Here is a 24,932-nt window from a genome sequence, read left to right on the forward strand (position 1 = left end):
CTTTCAGCCTAACTAATCATCTAAGATGATGAAATTCGGCAGGTCCGGTCAGTGAGATTATTATGGCTCACTAATATAGCTTTATAGCTTTGTGTTAGAGAGCTCGTCAAAGTTTTATAAATGTTCAGGACAAACATGATACGATTTCATTTGACTAAATTTAATGATTTTTTCTTCTGGAAGCCTTGGTTGGACTTCGACGGGTTAGAGACTGAGTGATGATATAGTGACTAATGAGCATGCCTGACAGCGAGTTTGTGTTCTTGGAGAGTTGAACTATATTGATTTCAAACTCAGCAAAGACTAAATTATCTTCGATATAGCCATTCTCCCGTTATCACATTATAAGACGTTGGGCAAAAATATTCTACAGGTGAAGAACTCGTAGCTGGAGACACAGCCGAACGTCGATAGACCGAGCTTCCGTGTTTGTAATGTAATTTTAGGAGGTTTACGCTCCAGTGGTTGAAATGAACTGAAATGTAAACATTCATCTTGTCACGAGAAATCACCGACGTTTCGGTGACATCGCGGGATACGAGGCTTATTGTCATGCTGCTGCATTGTCACAAAAACGTACGTATGGTGGTGTATTTGTCGAGGCTTTCTTCCAAAAAGCGACAGTAGAGACTTTTAGTTTAGCGCTACCGCTTACCGCTGCCGTCTACCGCTACCGCGCGAGCGTTAGTGCGCATGCGCAGATCACCCCGAGGGCGACAGATGGCACCACGTTCAAGTTCCAGCGGACTCCGCACGCAGCGACCAATCAGCGCGTGCTGTGCTGACGGTGTACGGTAGCTGTAGACGGCCGCGGTAAGCAGCAGCGCTAAACTAAAGGTCTCTAGTATATTAAGCCCACTCCTGCAGCTATCGGGGAAGGGGGGGGGGGGGGGGGGGGCTTGGCTGTGCTTCATTGTGTTGGACAAATTTGGGAGCTCCTTGTGGCAATGTTCGCTACCCACTTCAAAAGAAATAATCAGAGAAAGCAATATTTTTGGTCGTGAAATCCAGTCCGACCCTCCTTCCACAATTTTGTGAATTTTCAGCCTTCACCGCACGTTACGTTCGAAGTGAGCATGTGGCCAGCATCCATTCTCCGGCAACAGGGCCGTCCCTTCGAGCTGACCACTCGTGCTGGCTGAAAACAGTATTTTATTTTATTGCTAGAAAACAAATTAATCAATAAATATTTGTTCTAGTTAATAAAAATTGGGGGAAGGTCCGCGTTTGAAGGATATGACGTGATAGCATTGCTGGCCCCCTGTTATGGCTCCCCCTGCTGATCCGCTTTCAAGTACATGCACCTTGCTACTAGCTTACTCACAAACATACCTTAATTTGTGCGATCCTTATCTCATCACCATACAGTCATAGGGTGCCATATTAATGCGTAAGTATTGTATGGCTATGTTTGCGGTTTAGTGTCATCACGAGCTTGTCCGCACAATAAGTTTGAATGAATGAGTTCATAAGAAAAGAAATTGGTGCATTAGACAGAGCATCAGAAAATCTCGCATGGGAAATCGGGAGGTGCATGCAGGTTGATTAGGTCTGTCTAGGGCATCTAGCTTGCTCGACACCGAGGCTTCCCTCAGTGCATGGGTGTCATGCGGCTCAGTACTAGAGCTTGCAGAGGGGCGTCAGGCGCTCGCCGGCCGTGCGAACAGTAGCTAGAAGCCCGATCATAACAGGAAGTACTGTGGCCCGCCTTTTCCATTTTTCCTTTCTGAATGCGGGAGAAAAGGACCATTGTAACTTTTAATAAGTGTTATGGCGACTGTGGTGTGGCATGGAAAAGGAATATATATATATATATATATATATATATATATATATATATATATATATATATATATATATATATATATATATATATATATATATATATATATTTTCATTTTACATAGTTCCCGTTACATTTTTTGGAAAGTGAATTCCCTCTCCATACGCAACTGAACGGGGGGATTGACAAATCACAAAAACTTTATCCCCCCTCCCGATGGCTTGGGATCAGTTTTTCAGGGTCTATCCAATTGATCAAGCTTAACAAAGTTACAGTAGGCAAAGTTCCATTTCTCAGTACTAGTTTTCTCATTTCATACGTGTCGCTCGACCTTCTATTGTTTGTGGTTCCACATATCAACATCGGAATAAATGGCCCCCTTATCTCACACTTGGGAATGAGGCCTCGGACTGCAGCCTCCTATAGCCCCCACCCTAATCCAGCGCTGTGCCTACATAACCTACGAGGGGCCTGTCTGAAACTGGATATAAGGGTCCCAGAGGATCCGAATCCCGTCACAAAGGAGCTGCCCGAGTTAGCAGCTCCTGAAAATTCACGTGGTCGCGTGACGTCACACAACCAGTTCACCAATCAGTGCCCGGCAATGTCACCTGGCTTTTAGGCATGGCCGTTGTCTCTCGCTCACAACCCGACAGCGTAGGTCACATAGGAGAGTGCGACATTTACCGTTGTCGCAATAAAAAGTTCACTTGCCACATAGGCCTAAACAGACAAGGGCACAGTCATACAAACAGGACGGACCAACTTGCCCAAGCTTCGATTCCCGCGATAAAAAGGCAGAGGATACCAGGTGAAAAACCTTCAATTAGCTTTACAAGCCTTATGTTAAAAGGGTCATACGTCAGCAGCGGCCAAAAATAATACAAAGAGCGGAACTAAGAAACTTACATCTACTTGCATAATTTAGTTTCTTCATTTCATGGCAGTATTTCGACTAGCCACACCAACTAACCGCCAACGTTTCGAAAAGTCCACGTCGGTCAAAAGCGACCAGGAATGCAGACATCTTTCAAGGGGCGAGCAACTAGCGGCAACTGGCGTCGAATTTGGGTACTATATCTTTTCGTAACGCGGGAATATTGAATGGTCCGGGTAAGATACGACGCAGACATGCTAACTTTGCCACCATTCATTTAGCTTTATGTGTAATTTAAGCACGCCGCTATTTTCATGTCGTTCGCACCTAGGTTAAACCAGAAAATAACACCTATATCAGTGAAAATTGTGATTTGCCTTTAAATCAGAAGATTTCTGCGTGGATTTGCTTTCCTCGTAAAATATCGAAAATATTATGCCACGGGCACTTCATGTTTCTGGATAACGCTTTAGAAGGTACAATTTGTATGCCAAATGCGTTAGTTAAATACTTTAACTGCTTGCTTATATATTCTCCTGTGCTGCTCTCATGAAATATTGTCACGTACCCACGTGAGAAAAATATAATAGACTCAAACTATAAACTTCAATAGGGACTTGGTAAACTTCAATTGCAACACAGTTGACGAATCTGTTGGTGTTCTTTGTTTTTCAATGTTTCATTTAGTTCGAAAGCCCCAAGCAAGGAACAGTTTGTAACAGCTTCCTTACTTACGAGGGATAGCGCGCGGATCTCCTATTCCTGCTGACATTTGTATTGACTGCTGGGGCAGTGGTCAGAAGGACGGGAACAGCTTTAATGAATTTGGTTATCCTGCTCCATTTTTATTGTTCAGCTCAATTACCGTGCATGCAAGACCACGAATTATATCTCGTGGACAGTAGGGAGTTTCTCGGTATCAGCCAGTGACGTTTCTTGCTTTTCGTTTTCCCGCCTATTTACTTCTGCCGGGCCATGGAGGAAGGAAACAACTTAGGAGAGGCCCTGACGTCACTTTTTTGAAGCCGACGTGGCCGCGCCGCGACCTCAAGCTGCAATGTCTCTCCTCCTCCTTTACCCTCCACATTTTCTTTCTCCGCGACGCTCACGTAGCTCGGGCCCTTAGCAACGCTGTTGCTAGTGGCCCGTTTTCATAGCAACAGCGATGCCGTTGCTAATGGCCCGACTTGGCTAACCCTAAATTTTGACGTCACTTCCGCCACACTTTCTCCAATGCATTGGGAGTGGCAAGGGCCTCTCCTTAGTTGTTGCCTTCCTCCATGTGCCGGGCAATGGACGATTAATTTATGTGCGTTGTGATTCGTCGAAAGCCGCCGTCAAGCTGGGCGAAGATGCCCTCGTGACGCGGCCCACTCTCGCACTGTGAGCGTTTTCATTTTCTTTTTCTTGTTCTGCGTGTCTGTACGGCTACTGATGTAAGGTGAAAGAAGTACACGATTCTCACGCAAGAACTAATTGCATTCTTCACAGCATTCTAGTTGGCGTACCTATGGAGAGTGGTTCGCATTTTATTGTAGTTACTCCCCGACGATTAATGAAAGGTGACCGCCAGTCAACGGATAGGTCAGCGCCCAAGGGAAGCCATATTGTGAACAATTCCAGGGTAGCGCTGAACGCTTCTTCGTCATCCACATGCTGCCATCTGTGACACACACACACACACACACACACACACACACACACACACACACACACACACACACACACACACACACACACACACACACACACACACACACACACACACACACACACACACACACACACACACACACACACACACACACACACACACACACACACACACACACACACACACACACACACACACACACACACACACACACACGCACACACACACACACACACACACACACACACACACACACACACACACACACACACACACACACACACACACACACACACACACACACACACACACACACACACACACACACACACACACACACACACACACACACACACACACACACACATATATATATATATATATATATATATATATATATATATATATATATATATATATATATATATATATATATATATATATATATGAGTGTTCTGCAACTTTGCGTGATTCGTTTTGAAAACTCCCGCCTCAACCGGAGGCTCGTTCTCATTGAAACCGCGCATAAACCTTGTGCGTAGCTTACCCTTTTGTTACGTAGTAAGTTTGTCCCTGGCGTCTTGGCTACGCATGATGAAAATACAGAACCGTCTGCGATGAGATATTGGTGAGTAAAATGTGCCAACGCCGACTCTCCGGCGAAATTAGGATGCCTCGATGCCTTTCGCCTCCGATCGAGGCACCCTAGACGACATTAAAGCCACTCAATAAACTTTATTGAGGGGCTTAAAAATCCCCGAAATAACATATTCTACTCCGCAATGTCAATCCTGTTTAACTGTGGGATATATATAGGCGACAATCACTGTGTGATACAGTTTAGTGGCCCGAAGAACATCTGCCTCTTATCATGTGGCCATAGTATGCTCGGTTGAATTTACCGGTCGGTCAAGGACTCAGTCGCCGGCACAACTCTTTTTGGCACATCATGGCATTTATTAACAGCTCAGCAGTATAGAAAAAAATTACCAGTTTTGTGTTAGATTTTTGTTTAATTGGTTTAACAATTTTAATTTTCTGTGTCCTGGAGAAATATTCACCACGAGTGCTGAGAAGTCAAAGCTTCGTATGACGCCGTTAGTCTAGCTCGAAGGCCATCTGTAAAAGCAATGAAAGCAAAGAGAATTTTGAGCGCATCATATTAAGGGCCTGCATGGTGCAATTTATTCAATACTTATGGCCAAATTTACGACCTGCTCGCATGGAAATGCGTTTGCTTCCGGGGCTGTGGCATTGCAGGGTATTAGCTCTTCATATTCGCGCACGTCAGGGTGGATGAATAAGCCATTGTTTACTACATTGGGAAAACGAGATGTATCATACAGAAGAAGCTACTAAGATATAGTTTGGAAGAGCCAAGTGGCTGTGGCACAGCCCGAAAGCACGCTTAAGGAAAGCGACAGGCAAGGTAGTTCGTGAAAGAAAAAGCTACTCTAAAAAGATCTCCTTAAGTCGCATAATTTCGGGAAACAAATACATTTTTACAAAGCAGAATACGCATCGAGGAAGCAGAAAAAAAGCAATTCACGGCCCAATTAAAGGTGCAAATAAAACAAATTCACAAACCTGGTAAACATAGAATAACCTTTCGTCTGTCGACACTCAATTAAAAAAAAGTATTTCTTCTGAGTCAAGGCAGCTAAAGGAATGTATATAATGCGCGCGCGCGCGCGCGCGCGTGCGCGCGTGTGTGTGTGTGTGTGTGTGTGTGTGTGTGTGTGTGTGTGTGTGTGTGTGTGTGTGTGTGTGTGTGTGTGTGTGTGTGTGTGTGTGTGTGTGCGTGTGTGTGCGTGCGCGCGCGTGTGTGTGTGTGTGTGTGTGTGTGTGTGTGTGTGTGTGTGTGTGTGTGTGTGTGTGTGTGTGTGTGTGTGTGTGTGTGTGTGTGTGTGTGTGTGTGTGTGTGTGTGTGTGTGTGTGTGTGATTTTTATAACTCCTATGTCGATAACATAGGGTACGAACCTGAAAGTGAAGCGCCTGCCATCCATACTTCTTTCGCGTTAGTGTTTAGCGTGAATTTTTAGGTGAAGCGAATAGGTTTAATATGGCAAGGTTTGCTTTTAACTCAGCCTTTCTGGGATATGTCTTAGATGTGTAGCGTATTCATCACAAAAATCTTGTACTCTAAAAATGTTCTTTAGTGTGAGCTGATTTGTTTATAAGTTTATTTACGCTTTATTATCGTTAAACCTTGATGTAATGACCAGACCAAACGCAAGTATTTAATATACGATTGAAATAAGGCTTCTAAGATTAGCAGCTTTACATTTGGTGGGAATTCTGACCGACATAATGCGACATATACTCCAATGGAGTCGGATAAATGTTTTCGCTATATATGGAGTACGATTTAATTCAGACAAGCATCAAATAGTCACTTGATGGAATATCATATAGTCATCAAGATTTGGTTTCGCCTATACGTTTATTTTAAGATTTAAAGACCAGAACAAACAACTTTAGATTTTTAAGTATTTGATTTGCAGCAAAGCCATTTAATCTGGACGTTCGGTTTTGATACTTGAGGGCAATGTTTCTTCTGCCTATTAAACCATCAGTAGATGTGCCGCTTAGAAAAAGCTTGTGGCATCAGTATATAGAACATGCCGCATAGTAAGAATAGCATATAACGCCATCTATATGGACGTTATTTGTACAAGTGTGACAGATACTGCGCCTTTCCATTCCTTGAACCAATTATTATTGATAATGTACAACCCACTTTCTCAGACCGCACAGATGTATATCTTATAATGTGAAAATACACATCTGCGCAAACAGTGAAAACTGTATGCCAATATATATATATATATATATATATATATATATATATATATATTGTACTGTGATAGTCAGCACTTCAGCCATCGACATGCACCTGTGCGTTGTGCGACGAAGACAAAGAGGAAGTACGCTGGGCTCGCCGTTGCAAGGTCCTGTCCTCACAGCTCTCCATCTGAGCGTCAATAAACGCCCTATTACAATTGGTGGAGGTACCGGAAACGATCCCACCCAAACTGGAACTGCGAAGCCGTACACTACCCTCTACGACCGCCATGCAAGACACTTCGACGCTGCCGGCCGTTCCACCCACGATCATGTGTGCTGGCGTCGTGCGCCAGCGTGACCCTTGCCTGTTCAGCGGCACGGCCGATCAAGATGTCGACGACTGGCTGTCATCCTATGAAAGAGTAAGCAGCTACAACAAGTGGGATGACTCATACAAGCTCAGTAACGTCATATTCTATCTGACGGACGTGGCGAACCTCTGGTTTCGCAACCATGAGGCTGACCTGTCATCTTGGTCGACATTTAAAAAGAATTTCGCGGAAGTGTTCGGCCGCCCGGCAGTGCGTAAGCTTCGTGCCGAACAACGTTTACACGATCGTGTTCAGCGCGCTGATGAGACCTTTACCAGCTACATAGAAGACGTTGTTGATCTCTGCAAACGAGTCGACCCGGCCATGCCGGAAGCAAACAAAATCCGCTACATCCTCGAGGGCATTTCTGAGGACGCCTTCCAGATGCTGGTAGCGAAAGATCCCACCAGCGTTAGTGAACTCGTGAAGCTTTGCCAGAGCTACGACGAGCTCCGCAAGCGGCGCGCTTCTAGGCGCCGCTCCAGTGTGTGCAACGAAGGCGTATCCGCATTAGCCCTGGGTGGTTTGCCAACTTCTGAAGGGAGCCTGCTGAATCAAAAGATCAAAGATTTTATTCGTGAAGAGGTCGCACGTCAAATCTCACTCCTTCCCAATTTTCAAGACTCGGGCCGCCTCGTTCCTGAACTGGCTCCATCTTTGGCCCCTGCTATACGCCGTGTCGTGCAAGAACACGTCGCTGATGCCTTGCCGTCCAACCCCGTGGTGCCGCCTGTGACGGCACCTCTCACGTATGCCCAAGTAACGGCTAGGCCACCACCTTCGCCCACGTCTGGCTCCTATGTGCAGGTCCCTGCCTACTGTTCACCGCCGCATGCTGAGCCTTCGTTTCAAGCCCCACCCTCAAGGTTCCGCGCACATCCTATGAAACCTTGGCGTACTACGGACAACCTTCCGATTTGCTATGCCTGCGGTCGGCCGGGCCATGTTGCGCGCCTTTGTCGCCAGCGCCTCCAACCTTCACAGCCTGACATTCGATTTTACCCGTACGATACCGACTCACGCTCGCAAATGATTCCGCCCGGTTCTCAATTTGTCCCACAAGATCGCCAAACCTATGCCACTCGTCGATCACATTCTCCTCGGCGCCGATCGCTTTCTCCAATGCTGCGACGTTCTACCAGCACCGTTGAGGGAAACTAACAGTCGCAGTTCCGGGGGCAAGAACTGCGCTTGTTTCGAATTCCTCAAGTCCTCCATGTCGTCCCGCTAATGTTATCAAAGTTTCTGTAGAAGGCGCCACAGTTCTCGCTCTCGTCGATACCGGTGCAGCCGTCTCCGTCATCAGTGAAGCGCTCTGCCGTCGAATTCGCAAAGTGACCACTCCGATTTCCGACTTTTCGCTCCGCACCGCCTCATCACAGCACATTTACCCCTCCGCATCTTGCACAGCCCGTGTGCTCATTCAAGACGTCTTGTACCCCATCGAGTTTATTGTTCTGCCGAACTGCTCGCATGATATCATCCTCGGATACGATTTTCTATCGACTCATCAAGCCGTTATTGACTGTGCTCGTGCACAAATTGCCTTCGCCCCCCTCTGTGATGCCCCCTTCTGTGATACCCCTCCCCGCACTGCAAAACTTCTCGTCGCCCATGACACCGACATTCCTCCGTTCTCTGCTGCCCTCGTACCACTGTCTTGTGAGTGGGTAACTCCTTTGACTGCGATTTTTACACCTTCCGAAGCCACCTCCCGTCATCCCTGCCTCCTTTTTCCGTTCGCAGTTCTCGAAATTCAAGACGGCAAGAGTGCACTTTACGCCTCGAACCCATTTTCTTGCCCAGCAGTCCTGCTCCGTGGCGAATGCATTGGACGTCTTGAAGAGCTTGATCCCAGTCATATCACCACTCTTGCTGACTCAACCCCCTCCTTCGACGTTAGTCTGTGCTCTTGCGATGTTGCGACCGCTTCGACGCCCTCCGACGTTTTCCAACATGCTATTGATGCCGATCTTCCACTTGCGCAACGTGATCAACTTGTCGCCCTCTTGCAGAACTTCGCTTCTTCATTCGACTTTCCTCAAACTGACTTGGGCCGCACGTCTGTCGTAGAGAACACCATCGACACCGGTAAAACTGCACCTTTGCGCCAGCGCCCCTATCGCGTGTCGGCTTCGGAGCGCCAAGTAATTGCTGATCATGTGGACGACATGCTCCGTCGGGGTGTCATTCGGCCATCCCACAGTCCCTGGGCGTCTCCAGTTGTGTTGGTACCTAAGAAAGATGGCTCCTTCCGGTTTTGTGTCGACTACCGCCGGCTCAACAAAATCACGCGCAAGGACGTCTATCCTCTGCCACGCATCGATGACGCACTAGACTGCTTGCAGGGCGCCGAGTTTTTCTCCTCGTTGGATTTACGATCTGGCTACTGGCAGGTGCCAATGGCTGACGCTGACCGCTCTAAAACTGCCTTCATCACACCAGATGGATTATATGAATTCAACGTCATGCCCTTTGGGCTTTGCAACGCCCCGGCCATAGTGTGTCCATAGTACAGGGTGGCTCGCGCCCGTAAAGGAGAAAGAATGGAGAGAATCCAGTAGTGGTCTGTGTCGCGGTGTTATATGCGTAAGTAACAAACGGTAGAACTTGGTCCCAATTGGAATGGTCGGTGTTCACGTACATAGCCAGCATGTCACCGAGAGTGCGGTTAAAACGTTCTGTCAGTCCATTCGTCTGAGGGTGGTACGAGGTAGCGGTGCGGTGTATGATGCGGCATTCTTTCAGGAGAGCCTCAAGAGCGTCTGATAAGAAAACGCGTCCGCGGTCACTGAGCAGTTCGCGAGGGGCACCATGGCGAAGAACCAGGATTTTCAGAATAAAGGCAGCCACGTCGCGTGCGGAAGCAGAGGGCAATGATGATGTCTCAGTGTAGCGGGTTAGATGATCCACTGCCACGATAATCCAGCGGTTGCCAGCTGAAGTTGTAGGAAGGGGACCGTATAGATCTATGCCGACACGATCAAACGGACGGGCAGGACAGGGTAACGGCTGCAACGAAGCAGAGGACTTGAGAGGAGTTTTTCGGCGTTGGCAAGACTGGCAGGAGCGGACAAAATGGCGGACAAAGCGGTACATTCCACGCCAGAAGAAGCGTAGACGCAAGCGCGTGTAGGTTTTCAACACTCCGCCGTGGGCGCACTGGGGATCAGTATGGAAAGCAGCACAAATTTCGGCGCGGAGATGACGGGGGATGACTAAAAGCCACTTCCTTCCGTCGTGAAGATAATTGCGGGGATAGAGCAGCCCGTCACGAATTGAAAAATGGTGAGCTTCGCCCGAGACAGACGACCTGGAGAGTGACTTGAAAGAAAGTCCAGAAGTGTAGATATCCACGGGTCGCGCCGCTGTTCCGTGGCCATGTCAATAGTGGCAAGCGAAGACAAATCGTAGGTGCAGATCTCATCAGGCGATATATATATATATATATATATATATATATATATATATATATATATATATATATATATCACAAAAATCTTGTACTCTAAAAATGTTCTTTAGTGTGAGCTGATTTGTTTATAACTTTATTTGCGCTTTATATATATATATATATATATATATATATATATATATATATATATATTCACATCATAAGATATATGTCCAAGTTTTATGCGCTTTGCTGTACAACCCACCTGCACATTCCGCACCAAGATTTCTTACAAAAACTTAAAATACAAATTTTGCACCGAAAAAATTCACCGGTCATTTGTTACTGCGTGTATCCGCTCCCCAGTCTCGTAATAACGCTCTTGATCTGTTTGTAGTGTATGCTGCTCAACAACAGACATAAGCGAAAATTATCTTACACGCGTGGAATGCTTCGGCTAAGTCACTGTGAAATCATCCTACCTGGATTCTTGGCATGCTCCAGAATCTGTTCCTGTCTCTGGAGCCTGGCTTGTTTGCTCACAGATGTCTCGAAGGCGAGCAGCATATATTCTTCTATCATTACCCGCAACATATGAACGTGACCTGGAAACAGGCAGTAGTCGCACTTTGTTTACAATGCTAGAGTGCCCAGAGCCTGAGCGCAAGCACATATCAACATACTGCCGTAAAATGCGCACAGTGTCTCTGCTAGTAAAAATATATTTCTAGAACACTGCAGAATCTGTACTGGAGATTTGGGAAGCCTGAGCGTTGTTTTGCTGTCTGCGATGATGAGAGAACATTTATATTTTTTATATACAGGGAAGGTACAGCAGCGGTCAAGGGGCCGCCCTTTACAATTACTAGGTGGGCTCACTCTTACGCGTCTGCGAAATGTGTAAGCGGGATTCCGCGAGTGACAGGCACTGCGCCTTTCCTTACCTGCAAACGAATTATACAGGGTCTTGAATATTTGGGGGCTGGGATTTAAAAAATTCCTATGCAAAATCTACTACCCCATTCCAGCTGAAATAACGTTCACAAAGTAGCAACTGATAAGTGATTCAACATCGGTACTTGCCTAGATTTTCCGAAATCGAGGAAAAACTGCTTTCGGCGGCGTGCACAATTTTCGCAGAAGAGAGTCGAAAAGCTATTTTGACATGATACGTCATCTGTCGATCAGTGAGACAAGCTCCATCCCGGCCGTGGGCGCGCTTGCCTCGCTGCCTGACAGAGACGCATCATGTCAAAATAGCTTTTCGACTCTCTTCAGCGAAAATTGTGCACGCCGCCGAGAGCAGTTTTTTCTCGATTTCGGAAAACCTAGGCAAGTACCGATGTTGAATCACTTATCAGATAACGTAGACGATATTTTGCTACTTTGTGAACGTTATTTCAGCTCGAATGGGGCAGTAGATTTTGCATAGGAATTTTTTAAATCCCAGCCCCCAAATATTCAAGACCCTGTAGAACGGCGGTGAACTTTGATGCGTTCAACGGAACGCTGGTTGTGTTCGACTATGGGCGCGCGATGTACCGTGTGCAGCAGCAATTCTCAGGCTTTCACATTTTTCCACTGCAGATTCAGCTGTGATCTCGGCAGTCTTCAGACTGCAGTTGGTTTATTACCTCACTTTACGCACTTTCTAACAATTCCCACCCATTTGCGGTCGCAAATCACGGCCTTTCCCGCTCGTTCACGTTCAAACCTTTCATATTTCCCGCCATCAAGAGTTTGGCCTGCGTCACCGGTAGTTGAGAATCACGTGACCCCTTTGGACGATTCATGGAGGAAGGAAAAAAACTTTGGAGAGGCTCTGACGTCACTTTTTTGAAGCGGGCATGGCCGCGCGGCCACTGCAATGTCTCTGCTGCTTTACCCTCCGCATTTTCTTTCTCCGCGACGATCACGTACCTTAGCAACGCTGTTGCTAGTGGCCCGAGTTTTAATAGCAACAGCGATGCCGTTGCTAATGGCCCGACTTGGCTAACCCTAAATTTTGACGTCACTTCCACTACACTTTCTCCAATGCAATGACCTCTCCTTAGTTGTTTCCTTCCTCCAAGGGACGATTGGACTTCGCCATTACACCTCCCGGCTACTTCGACATCTGACTGACTTAATTGGCTCAAAGTATTTACCTAAATAATCCACGTGCACCAAATATTTTCCCCGGTGAGATGTTTTCGTCCTCTATCTCAAGCAACCCTTCTTTTTCTTATAACTCATTTAGTTCGAACGTAATCGTGCGGAAAAATTCGTAATGACATGAACCTGCTGACGTACCCACTTAATGCTTATATGCATTACAAAGAAGAAAAAAAAAGAAACATCTTCCTACATAATTCCTACGTGTATGAATGCGAAAGCTCGCTAGCGCAGCGACGCCCGATTCTTACACAACCTCCTGCGGTGCACGCCACCACTCGTCTGGCTGTCGGTTCGAATCCCTATCCCCAACTAGGCTAGCAGATGCATACCAATTAGGCAGGGAAATGGTATGACGCCACGGGGAACGCTTCACGAAGAACGGCTGGCTCAACATTTTGATATCAAAATTACAAATTTTGTGCCACATGGAGGTCCGTTAGTAATGTCTTAAGAGCAAATGGTGTGCCAGAGTTGGTGAGGGGGAAAGTGCTCGATAGCGGCTGGCACCTGTGAGGCGAGCGAGAAACTCAAACCCTCGACATATACTCAGGGACTCGAACAATGACCTTCTTTGGGACTAGAACCCTTGATTTACTCTGGGTCTAAAACCCTCGGCCTATTTTGGACTCTAACCTTAGACTTTAGCAAACTGTACAATACTAATTTGGGTCTAGAATTCTTGACCATATATATTCTGAGGCTCAAACCCTCTAAGTTCTCTCTCTCTCTCTACGACATTGTACTGGTTTAAGTGGACAGGTTATGCGGACACGCTATGCGGACAACTTCCAGGGACAGATTTTCTTCTCGTAAGACAAAAGGTTTTCGCCTTAAACAAAGATAGTTACTGTGTGCTAAGCGTTGCGTCGCTCAAGGAATGTCGAAGGTAAATTCTCTCGGCCAAGCCGCTCAATTGTTCGTACGGAAATTTCATACAGTGGTGACATTTAGCGGTAATTGTTCTTTGATACTATAGTTTGAGTCAGGTACTTTAGTGAGAAAGGATGGTTTAGCATCTGTACTGGCAACGTCAGCTCTTGGCGGCAGAGTGACAAAACAGAGATAGAGAGAAACGAAGAGAGCTTTGCAGCTTCAAGGGAGACAGATGGTTGCTGGTACCCCTGTTGTGAATCCCGTCTGCACGAGCGTACGGCGAGGCCTTTCTATTAATTGGCGCTTATTCAAGCAAGCACCCGACACAAACATAATGCTACCTACCTCTGCGCGAGAGTTAAGCGCCATCAAGCGAGCCGTTGAGCCGAATAATTTTACGTGAAGTTTACTGGGTTCGTTGCGCCGAAAAGGCCGACTGAAAAATTTAGAGGGTCTCTTCGATGTCTTTGAAGCGGAGAACGGCGAAAGCCTATCCTCAAGTCGTTGTTTGAATATCGGTCGTCTCGTAGTCACGGTGAGTCATGCCTAGTCGTTGTGATCATTATCACTCATCGCTAAGCATTTTCACTCATTTCCGATGAGTTATGGTCATTTCAAGTCGTCGTTTGACATCATGGATGTTTCTTCGTCATAATGAGCCATGCTTAGTCACTGTAGACATTACCACTCATATCTAAGTATTTTTTCAATCAGTTGCGGCCATTACAAGTCGCCGTTTGACATATTGGTTGTTTTGTAGTTATAACCAGTCTTGAGTTATGTTTAGTCGTCGTAGTCATTACCACTCATTGCTAAGCGTTTTTACTCATTTCCAATCATTGCTGTCAGTCGTAGTTTGATATATTGGTCCCCACAAGTCGTTTTTAGAAATTATTATCCATCATTATTAGTCATTAGCATTAGTCGTTAATTATGGCTATTTATAACTGTTATTAATTACCCATTACCATCAATCGTTTTCATCCTTAATCTTCCTCCTCACACGTGCGCTTTTTGCGAGTGACACATTAGCGCACAGATGCGGCACACAGATCACGTGCACAGATCTCGTACACAGATTTTAAGGCGAAAGCCTTTAATGGCTCATGCTGTCGTGGGCAAAATGTGTCCCGCTTTTGCGGCGGCCTTGATTGTCCGAGGCGGGATGACGTCATAGAGGTCTCGACCAATCACAGAGCACCACCACAGTATGCGCGAATGCATGCCTTATATGACCATATGGCAATCAATGAACAATTACTAATTAATTAATAACTAATTATGTAATTAGTAAATAACTATTTATGACTAATTAACTGCATGATTACCTGTCTTATGACTAGTTAAATAATAAATAACATATTGACTGATTAATTAAATAAGTACTAATTAGTGCCAGTCGCGAAAACCAGGTTTTCGCCTGTCACTACTTTATTCACTAAAGTCCCTTGTAATTTTCGCTCCAGGAACCTAGAAAGGCCAATGAGGAAGTTGGGCGAAATGGACGCGGACGATAGAAGTTGGCACAAATAAGCCCGTATGTGTTTGTGTCAACTTCTATCGTCCGCGTCCGTTGCGCTGTATCAAACTACAAAGGCTTTCGCCTTAAAAGCTGGCGGCGCAAATATTTGGGTAGCGCAGGCGGCAGACATGCGGCGGCCACTGGCACCAATACCTGATACGTCTTTGCTAACAGAGATGGCGCCTCTACAAGGACGAGTCGAAAAGCGTGCTAATAATGGACTTACAGTATGGATTGTACACAACGTAGCATTGGTTGGTTGACTGATTGGGGTGGTTGATAGTATGACTGATTAAATGATTGGTTGATGACTAGTGATTGGTGATTAGAGAATGAAAGCAGCGTAGTGCAGACGAATAATGTGTTTGTGTCACTGAGTTATAACTCCTGTCATAGAACCTGTGGCGCGTATGTACTATATGCTAGTGCGGCAGCTTCATCTGGCATTGCACCAGATGCGTGTAAATAGTGTGGGGACCGTTTGAGGGCGTGTCTTCTCATGACTGAGGCGCTCGTCGACCAGGGAAACTTCGCAAGACGGATGCCGAGAAGGCGAAGAAGAACGCTTCTCACCAGCTGCAAGGCAACTCAGATTTGAACTTTTTTTGTCGATAGATGGCAGCACTTAAGCACCACAAAAGGGAGGAAAGTTCTATTCCCCGTCCAGGTGTGTAAATTACACCGTGACACGAAAGTGTTACTTCTTCCGCGTACAAAAAGTAGAGCCGAGAACTTTCAGTTGATATGCGGCCAAACCTGGGGGACCGGAGTGGGGGCCAGAGAATGGTCCTTTTCTCCAGTAGCGCACCATTGTAGCGTTTTCCAGTTTGGGTCGCCTATGCCCCCTTCCATCTTTTGTGTGAAGGAAGAGAAGGAAGATGAGGAGGAAAGGCAGGGAGGTTAACTCGTAAAAGAAACCGGTCTTTACAGTGGTAGGGTGAGGATTCTTTGCAGGCAGTACTAAACAGGGCTGGTTTCGACTAGGGAGAGAGAAAGGTGTGAATCATCTTTTGACAGAGTTGAAAACGCGTGAAGGGAACCTTCCCCCATATTAGCCTTTGGTTACTGGAAAACAATCCATTGTGTTGGGGACCCTAGTATTCAGCCCCCAGATAAAAGGAAAGAAAGGAACTCCTAGTGCACAAAATCTTGTCTGCTTCCCTTTCCAGCATTGCCTCGGTTACATAGCCACAGAGAGGTGTCCGCGAGTGTATGACCGTTTACTTTGCCTAGTTGCCTGCCAGCGTTCACGTCGCCGAACACATATATCTTCCGCTCCTTCGTACCAACAAGACATGTGTGTTTCGTTCAATCCTTGATCGTAATCTTATGACATCTTTTCGCGCAACGCTGCGCCCGACTTGTGATTTCAGTCTAGTGAACAATGAATTAGTATCAAGTGACTTGAATACCAGAAGGCAACGAGGCAGATGACTCGCTCACTCAAGCGACCTTTGAATGCAAAAACTAAAAATGAAGACAGCCGAGAAATCGTCTAGGACACCCTTCCTGACTACAGAGCATCTTTCCCCTTTCCTTTTGTCACTGTCACGATCATGTATTGGAACAGGTTTCTTGCTACTGGTTTATTTTGTTCAAATAAAAAAAATGCAATCTAAACAGAAGGAAAGAGGGGTGGTGGCCACGCCACCCGCGTATGATCTTTTGTACGCAAAAACGGGGCAGCAACCCTAAAAAGAAATCTTCCAACCAATTCCGACTGGTTTGCAAGCTGAAATTCCTTACCTCATATGATTTCCAAGGAAGGCTTAGTAGGCGCCCTACTTCGAGTTGCATTTTTTTTTTTGTCGCTGTGTATTTTGCAGCGGGGTGCAGGAGGTCCTGCTAGCTCCGGCGCATACCGAGCCGACTCTAAATGGGAGAATAAAGGCAGTGGTCGAACGCTTGACTTAGCGAAACCGGTTCAGAAGTGGAACTAAATGATTTTGCCTGCCAGGCTACTCGCCTTTGAGGTCATGTTATTTACACGACGGACCGCTTCGAACAGTTCTCATGAGGTCGGAGCTACAGTACAGCAGAGGCTAGACAAGAAAAGGAACGAAATGGTTATTTCAACCATTGCCTTGGGGAGATGTCAGCGTGTATAGACCTTTCCAACCTGATTGAAGCCATAGGTACCATAGGGCTCGCTGGATTGATTTTTCAGCTGGCGCTACCGCCTACCAACCGATCCGTGGGCAATGCAGCAGAGGCTAGGCAGGAAAAGGAAAGATACAGGATTCTGTCCCCTTGCTGTGGGGAGTGGATGTTCGCTTTTCATGCGGAGGTGTGAAGGGGGAGGTTGGAGAAAGGGTGCGAGGTGATTAGAGCTCAAGAGCCCACTTCCCACATCATGGGTACAAAAGCCAACAAAGGTTCATCTCCTTTGCTTTCCTGTCGCGCCTCTTCTACATGCACAATGGATAGGTGCCAAGGATGTTTGCTCCTGCCTTCACTTGTATCCTACTATAGGTCGCCTGAACCACTGCACACCTTTGTTGGGGTGGGAACAATGCTGTTCTCCCACATAAATGGCCCTGTGAGTCACTTATGCTTTGGTGCGAAAAATGTTATATCCTCGGGCAACGGGGGAGGGGCTCTTCTTGACTGCGCCTGGCATCTCACTTCACAGCCCAGGCAAGAAAAAGGACAGAAAGAAGTCAAGTTGGTCAAAATTTCGAGAAAAACATGCGCGCACTAACACTGACAAGCAAGAGGTTGGTGGTAGAGTGTAGTATTGTCTAAACAGTTTGACACCAGATGGAGCCACGACGCAAATAGTTAAATTTGGCGCGAACTTCAATTCCCGCAGAAAATACATTCACAACTTTCAGAACCTGTAAAACGCTAACAATAGGTTCGATATGGATAAAAATTGCAGATTAACAATCAGGAAAGAAAAAGGGAGGAAATGTTGCGGAGGAAATTTTGATGTTTAGCCTAGTTTTTTTATGAGATGACAAGGAAGACCGACATATCTAAAAGCGCAATTTTTAGGAATATTTGTCTCTGATTTGAAATAAAATGAAGCCTTAAAAATAAAATCTGCCCGCAACATTTCCTCTATTCTCTAAAGACGAAAACGCTGCCACAAACCCCATGAAAATTTAACAGCATTTGGACACGCTAGAGCTTCTGAAAGTTACCATGTATTTTCTATGGACGTTGGCACTGGTGAGCCCTCTTAAGCGAACGCGGGATGCCAGAGGTGCCAGTATTAGAAGAGAGGCAATGAGTGAGCACGCTGTCAAGCCTACTCTTGAGGTGAAGGCGATTTTCTCCATGAACGCAACAATCAGTGCTTCGTTAGACGTTTTCGCTAATTTGTTTTCTGACGCTTTGTCATTCGCCTGCCCCAAGTTTGATACCAAAGCTGTTCATACATTTCATTTACGTGATATTGACCCTGAAGCCATAGCAATCAGCTATATATAATAAAGGTAACTGATGTTAACTGGTTATATTTAATTTGTTCCGTTCGACGTTTCGAAGCGGCTCAGGTGATTTCGGCCGCCTGGGAACCTTTAACGTGCAACGCCATCGCACAGTTAACGAGTGTCTTGCTTTTCACCCAATGATAAATAAAAATTATAAATAAACAAATGACAAGTGTAAATGATAAATTTGTAAAATAATGTACAGACAGGGATAAAAGCTTGTGAAACGTGAGTTCGTGGAAAAATATTTATTTTGTGTGATGGGAGCGAACATAGTGAATGCAATGTACTCACTCACGAGGGGACCTCCATGCCCCATTCAGAGAAGCAATATCACAGGAAAAACTTGCGAGGCGACAAAGAAATAAATGTTTTTCAGCAAATCCGCATCCCGAAAACTTTTTGACCCTGACTGTGCATGAGAAATAGCATGAAATGACATAGATGGCACCTGCTTGCACTGCGGCACGAGATTTCACCTATGAGCACAACGCGAAGACTATATTTAACAAACGGCAAGGCATATCACATCTTGAAATGAAGTTCGCAGCTCACCAAAGCTCTGCGCTCTGGACAAAGTCAGGTGTCTCATGATGGCCGAAAAAAGCAGCATCCAAGAAAGGAGGAAATCTCGGTAGACGACGCTGCGGTCAGGCTTCGTGTTTGTAGCAGCTGCGTCCTTTCGTGAACCGGAAAAATAAAAAAAGGTGCCAACGCCGACAATCCTGCATTCAAATCGACACAGCAGGATGGAGAAGTACGATGGCTTGTTCACTGTAACGGATTACTCATAAAAAAAAAGATTACGGGATGCTTGTTGATGAAAAAAAAATGCTATTTATTTTGGCTGTACCTCTGATCCTATTGCGTGGTGCTGTTACCAGCGGATAGAGCGCATATAGTTTCCTCATACTTCGAGACATCAGGCATCTGGATTGCGTGACTGCGACCGATATAAAGTTTTTTTCCGCGCACTTGCGTCCCGCAATGCTTTTGCTGCCTCTAGTACATTATAAGAATGCACAAACAATGCATCACACACACAGCGGCATCTTTCCTGTTTGTTGTCTCTCATGATACTGGAAAGCACAGAACTCACCGTGGCAGCGTTGTCGAGAGCCATGTCCATCCATTCAGTCAGATCTTCGACCGAGGCATGCTTCTTCAACAAGGACAACAGCTCAGCGACTCCTGAAAAGTCATGTTCGAAGTCAAAGCGTGATGTGGCAGTAAGGGCAATTGCAACCTTTCCTAGCTATATCATCATTTTTATACGGTAAGAAACAGATTAGTGCCGACTGAATAGGAAAGAAAACGTTTTCCGGCACTCGACTCAAACTTATGACGTCAAGATGGAAAAAGGGTTCCGTGATCACCGATTAGAAATACTTGGCAGTGTAGCCTACCCTCAGAGATTCGCCCAAGCGGAAAATTCTTAACGCCGCCAGATATTGCGAGCGAAAAAGGCCGTTGGATGCGGCACCTGTAGTTTTTCTTTGCCCTCTCTACCTTATAACAGATCCTTTTTTTTTTTTTTTCTGCGGAATAATAATCGCTAATATCATAGCGCGGAAATATACCAGCAGAGGCCACCTTCGTTTGTCTTTCGCGCCCTCTTAACCCCGACATTCATCTGTTCTAGATGGTACCGCATCTTCTGAAGCCTCTTATGGCACATCTTTGCACGCCCATAGCATCTCATGAGGCGCACAGCTTAACCGTGGTTAAAGTAAACGGTCGCACGCCCGTCAGGGAGAACACAATGTTTTTTTCTTCTCCTTGCGAAGGAATCATCACAGCCAATGGTGAAACAGTGCAATGATTGCACTGTTGATATCATTCTGTTAATACAGAAGTGATAGCCGAAGTATAGTGTGGTCGGATGCTTTATACATAAAGATAGTTCAAAATAAAGCAGCTACAGATCTACGTAATATGTTCTGTATTAGGCGTTTCACTGCGCACTCACATTTAGTGTAGCCTAATTTACATAATTTTTCTAAAGATGGGGGGGGGGGGGGGGTGGGGGGGGGGTTCAGCTGTGCCTGGCAGAACAATATTGCTTTAATTTTGTTTTATGCAAGTCACTTCGTTTCCAAATTGTCAGTCTCACTTTTTCGCTTTCATAATTTGTTTCTGTAAAAGAAATTGACGCAGGAGCGCTATTGGATTTAATACGATGGTTTCCTTGCCCATGTCAGAAGCGGTTTTTCCGTTCTGGAGACAGCTGAAGGCTTCTTCAGCGGTTTCATCGATGTTCAGCTTGTTGAGATCCTCCAGGATGTTCTGAGTGTGGCACGCGTTTGACAGCACACTTCGGCATGACTGAAAGGAAAGAAGCACACGCCTAGTATTGCTAACTCTCAACAGTTCCATGTGATATAGAACCGTCGGATTAGTTCTTTATTTTGCATTCATGTCTACATAAGCACAGTCACTTTATATTTATTAGGATTATACTATTTACCAGTAATCTTCTGCGGACGATACTACAGTAATGTTGTTTGTCCAACTGTCAACTACCGTTTGTTTGCGGCTGCAGAACAGCTCATCGCCACATAAAATATACACTAATTAGTGTTGCTCGGAAAGCACTCAATTGCAACGCTTATCCTGGCAATCGCGTTTTACTTAGGTCGAATGGGCTGTCTACAACTTCCGTCTGATAACTGCTTACGTCTATTAACCACCTCAAACACACACACACACACACACACACACACACACACACACACACACACACACACACACACACACACACACACACACACACACACACACACACACACACACACACACACACACACACACACACACACACACACACACACACACACACACACACACACACACACACACACACACACACACACACACACACACACACACACACACACACACACACACACACACACACACACACACACACACACACACACACACACACACACACACACACACACACACACACACACACACACACACACACACACACACACACACACACACACACACACACACACACACACACACACACACACACACACACACACACACACACACACACACACACACACACACACACACACACACACACACACACACACACACACACACACACACACACACACACACACACACACACACACACACACACACACACACACACACACACACACACACACACACACACACAAATACTACGTATGGGAAGGAGGCATCTGCCACCAGGTTGTCAGACGCTTGCGTTGTCCCATTACTTTTGCAGTGGGAAAAGATCTGAGTGCTTCAGAAGAAACTCCGTTCTACTGTTCTGTTGCGCATCTTGAGTTGAGCAGAGAGTTGACGGGCACAAATCCAAATATATTGTTCTGCTCGTTTTCATAATGCAATTCAGTATCATCCTTAGTACGATATATATTGGCCTTTCACGGAATGTAAGTTTGCCAGAATGCAAATTATTCTTTGTAAACATCAAGATTTCACCTGTGCAAGCTTCGTGAATGATATCTGGCGTTTGACAACTTTTGTCCACTCTTGAAGCACTGCAGCATGGGAGGAAAAGAAAGCGGGCACCAATATATGTCAAGGCAGCCAACCTCTTTATAAATCGTTACTCATGCCCTAGTGAAAAATCTCAATGAGTTACAATAACCTCATAAAATTCTCATACTAAACTCGTACAAATCTCTTATTATATCATACAAATCTCATTCAACGTATGAGAAATACGAGATTGTATGACATTTGTATGAGTTTAGTATGAGAAATTTGTATGAGGTTTTTGTGACTCATACGGCTTTTTTCACTAGGGTATTATCAAAGGACCATAACTTGCCTCTTATCTTTTTCTGCAGAAGTTGGGAGGCTGGCATAGCGCTGTAAAGCCACTTGGGAAGTTCGGTTGTAAGGAAGCCGAGCTCCCGTCGAAAACTTGCAGCCAAGAAAACAAGGCGTATTATTTAACCGCAAATTCCATTTCAACGAACATGCGAATACCTTTCTGGAAGCTCCTGTATCTCCCTGGGGATCAAGATCTCCTGCATCGCCTGCAGAAAAATTATATATATTCGGCAAACACCCTGTCATATTGGCCTTCAACGTACTCCGTGCAAATTGCGAACATTTCTTCTCCTTTTTTAGCACTTTCCGTCTCATGGGACATATGACTGTACTTGGTGGGCTTTCGGTAAAACTTTTTGGTCCAAAAACTACAAGTTGTACAATTTAATTCAGTACAACACAATCATCATCATCATCATCAGCCGGATACACCCACTGCAGGGCGAAGGCCTCGCAATTTTCCTCCAATTAACCCGGTCCTGTGCTAGCTGCATCCACTTGACCCCTGTGAACTTCTTAGCCTCATCGACCCACCTAATTTTCTGCCGCCACGTACTACGATTTCCTTCCTTTGAAATCCAATTGATTACTCTTAGCGACTATCGGTTATCCTCTCTTCGAACTACATGTCTTGCCCGTACCCATTTCTTCTTGATTTCTACTAGAATGTCAGTAGTTATTTATCTGACCCACTCTGCACTCTTCCTATCTCTTAGTCTTACCACGGCCGCTCAATGGAGGCGCACTTGGGTGCGGCCCGTCGCGTCGCCCAGAAGAGCCGTATTGCGCCTAGTTCTCATCGCCACCGCTGCGGCGCCACCGCTCCGGGACAACTCCGGGCGGAGAGCTGCGCGCAGCGGCCGTGGCTGTGCTTTCGTTTCGGCGTCCGCGTGGTCGGTGCTTGCTCAATTTAGGATTATGAGCGGCGTTTCACACAGTATGTGATGCTATGTGCAAGTTTGCTATTGATAAGGTGATAGCGGCAAGTCAGCATCACTAGGCTTTTCCAAGTCATTCGTGGTCTTCCGTTTACAACGAGAACGAGGCAGTCGTGTGCTTCGCTGAGTGCGCACCCATTTAGTTGCGTTTCAGCCACTGTAATAACGTATTAGATATTGCAATCTTGAAATCGGGACACGGTTTGGGGCCATTATTCTGCGTGCACTTTTCTGGAAACTTGCAATTCAGGACGTAGCGTTCGACATTATTGTTCAGCCTGTTCCTCCATTTTCACTGGAAATAATATTGAAGTGGGTACCACCACCAAAACATACTAGCTAACACAAACTGTTGCAAAAGAAACAACACAAGACCGCCAGTTCAACGACACGCCCGCAGGCTCAAGCAATTTTTTTCTCGTTTGATTATGAAGCCGCGTGATGCACAAAAGACACGCAAGCTTATTTTACATGCGAAGAACTTTTCTCGAAAAAGGTTTACAAGCGTAATTTTTTCCACTGTCTGATTGATGTTGCCTGTCCAGTTGGTCAGCAGTGGACGCATTAGTTTGGTTAGGTCCTTAGTGTGACTGCGGTCTTCTCTCTCGCAAATCAACTCCGGAAATTGCACAAAATAGTAAAGACGGGATGAAATTAACATGTTGCATAGCTTGCTGCTTCTTATGACCTGCGGGCACTTCATCACCTTGCTAACAAATGTGTATGGTGATTTTCAGATACCTTAAGCGTCCATCATCAAGAATTTTGATAAGTCCAGGGTATTGCAGGAATCACAAGGCACAAAGTTAATAAATGGATGGGGACTAATAAAATACAATTATTGACTCTCTAAAGTAAGCACTAGAAGTTATTTAAACTTTGGTATTATATAAATAATGAAAACACGGACAGCCACTGAAAACAGCATAAATAAAAATGTTTCATGAGATTCTGTAAAACTATTCATACTTTCTCTTCAAATTGATGTGCAAGGTAACCAGCCAAGAATGCAATCGGTGCTAACTCTATGTCAGCTGCTGGTTCACACCACACATGAATGAATCAAGGCTGACTCGAAAACTCTCTCGCAGCAGACGTGATATGGCAGTTGGCAAGGTACGACTTTCACAATCACGAATGCTATGTTTTATAGCTGCCTATTGTTGATAGGTGCATTTGCAGACTGATGCTTGCAAGTTGCTAACCTGCACAAAGCATGGCAAAATGTGTATAATCTCAGTCGATATATATTTTTTTTTTTTCGCTAGTGGTACCGTCAGTATTTTCTCCGAGAT

General features: G+C 45.6%; 2 protein-coding genes across 5 annotated transcripts in view; one reads left to right on the forward strand and one right to left on the reverse strand.

The window, feature by feature from the left end:
• Nucleotides 1-24,932, forward strand: part of LOC146191068 (uncharacterized) — a 423,874-nt gene that overhangs the window by 186,599 nt on the left and 212,343 nt on the right. The window lies entirely within an intron of this gene.
• LOC146191070 (DNA-binding protein RFX6-like) overlaps nt 1-24,932 on the reverse strand; it is a 39,804-nt gene that overhangs the window by 3,623 nt on the left and 11,249 nt on the right. Inside the window, exons 9-15 of the mRNA XM_084599712.1 lie at nt 22,856-22,905; nt 22,695-22,789; nt 22,343-22,401; nt 21,049-21,181; nt 19,956-20,047; nt 19,412-19,535; nt 11,350-11,472 (exon numbers count right to left, since the gene is read on the reverse strand). Coding sequence (XP_084455838.1) covers nt 11,350-11,472; nt 19,412-19,535; nt 19,956-20,047; nt 21,049-21,181; nt 22,343-22,401; nt 22,695-22,789; nt 22,856-22,905 — 676 coding nt within the window. The remainder of the gene's footprint in view (nt 1-11,349; nt 11,473-19,411; nt 19,536-19,955; nt 20,048-21,048; nt 21,182-22,342; nt 22,402-22,694; nt 22,790-22,855; nt 22,906-24,932) is intronic.

This window comes from Amblyomma maculatum, chromosome 4, assembly GCF_055883805.1.
Source record: "Amblyomma maculatum isolate TAMU_Amacu chromosome 4, ASM5588380v1, whole genome shotgun sequence".
Taxonomy (NCBI): Eukaryota; Metazoa; Arthropoda; class Arachnida; order Ixodida; family Ixodidae; genus Amblyomma; species Amblyomma maculatum.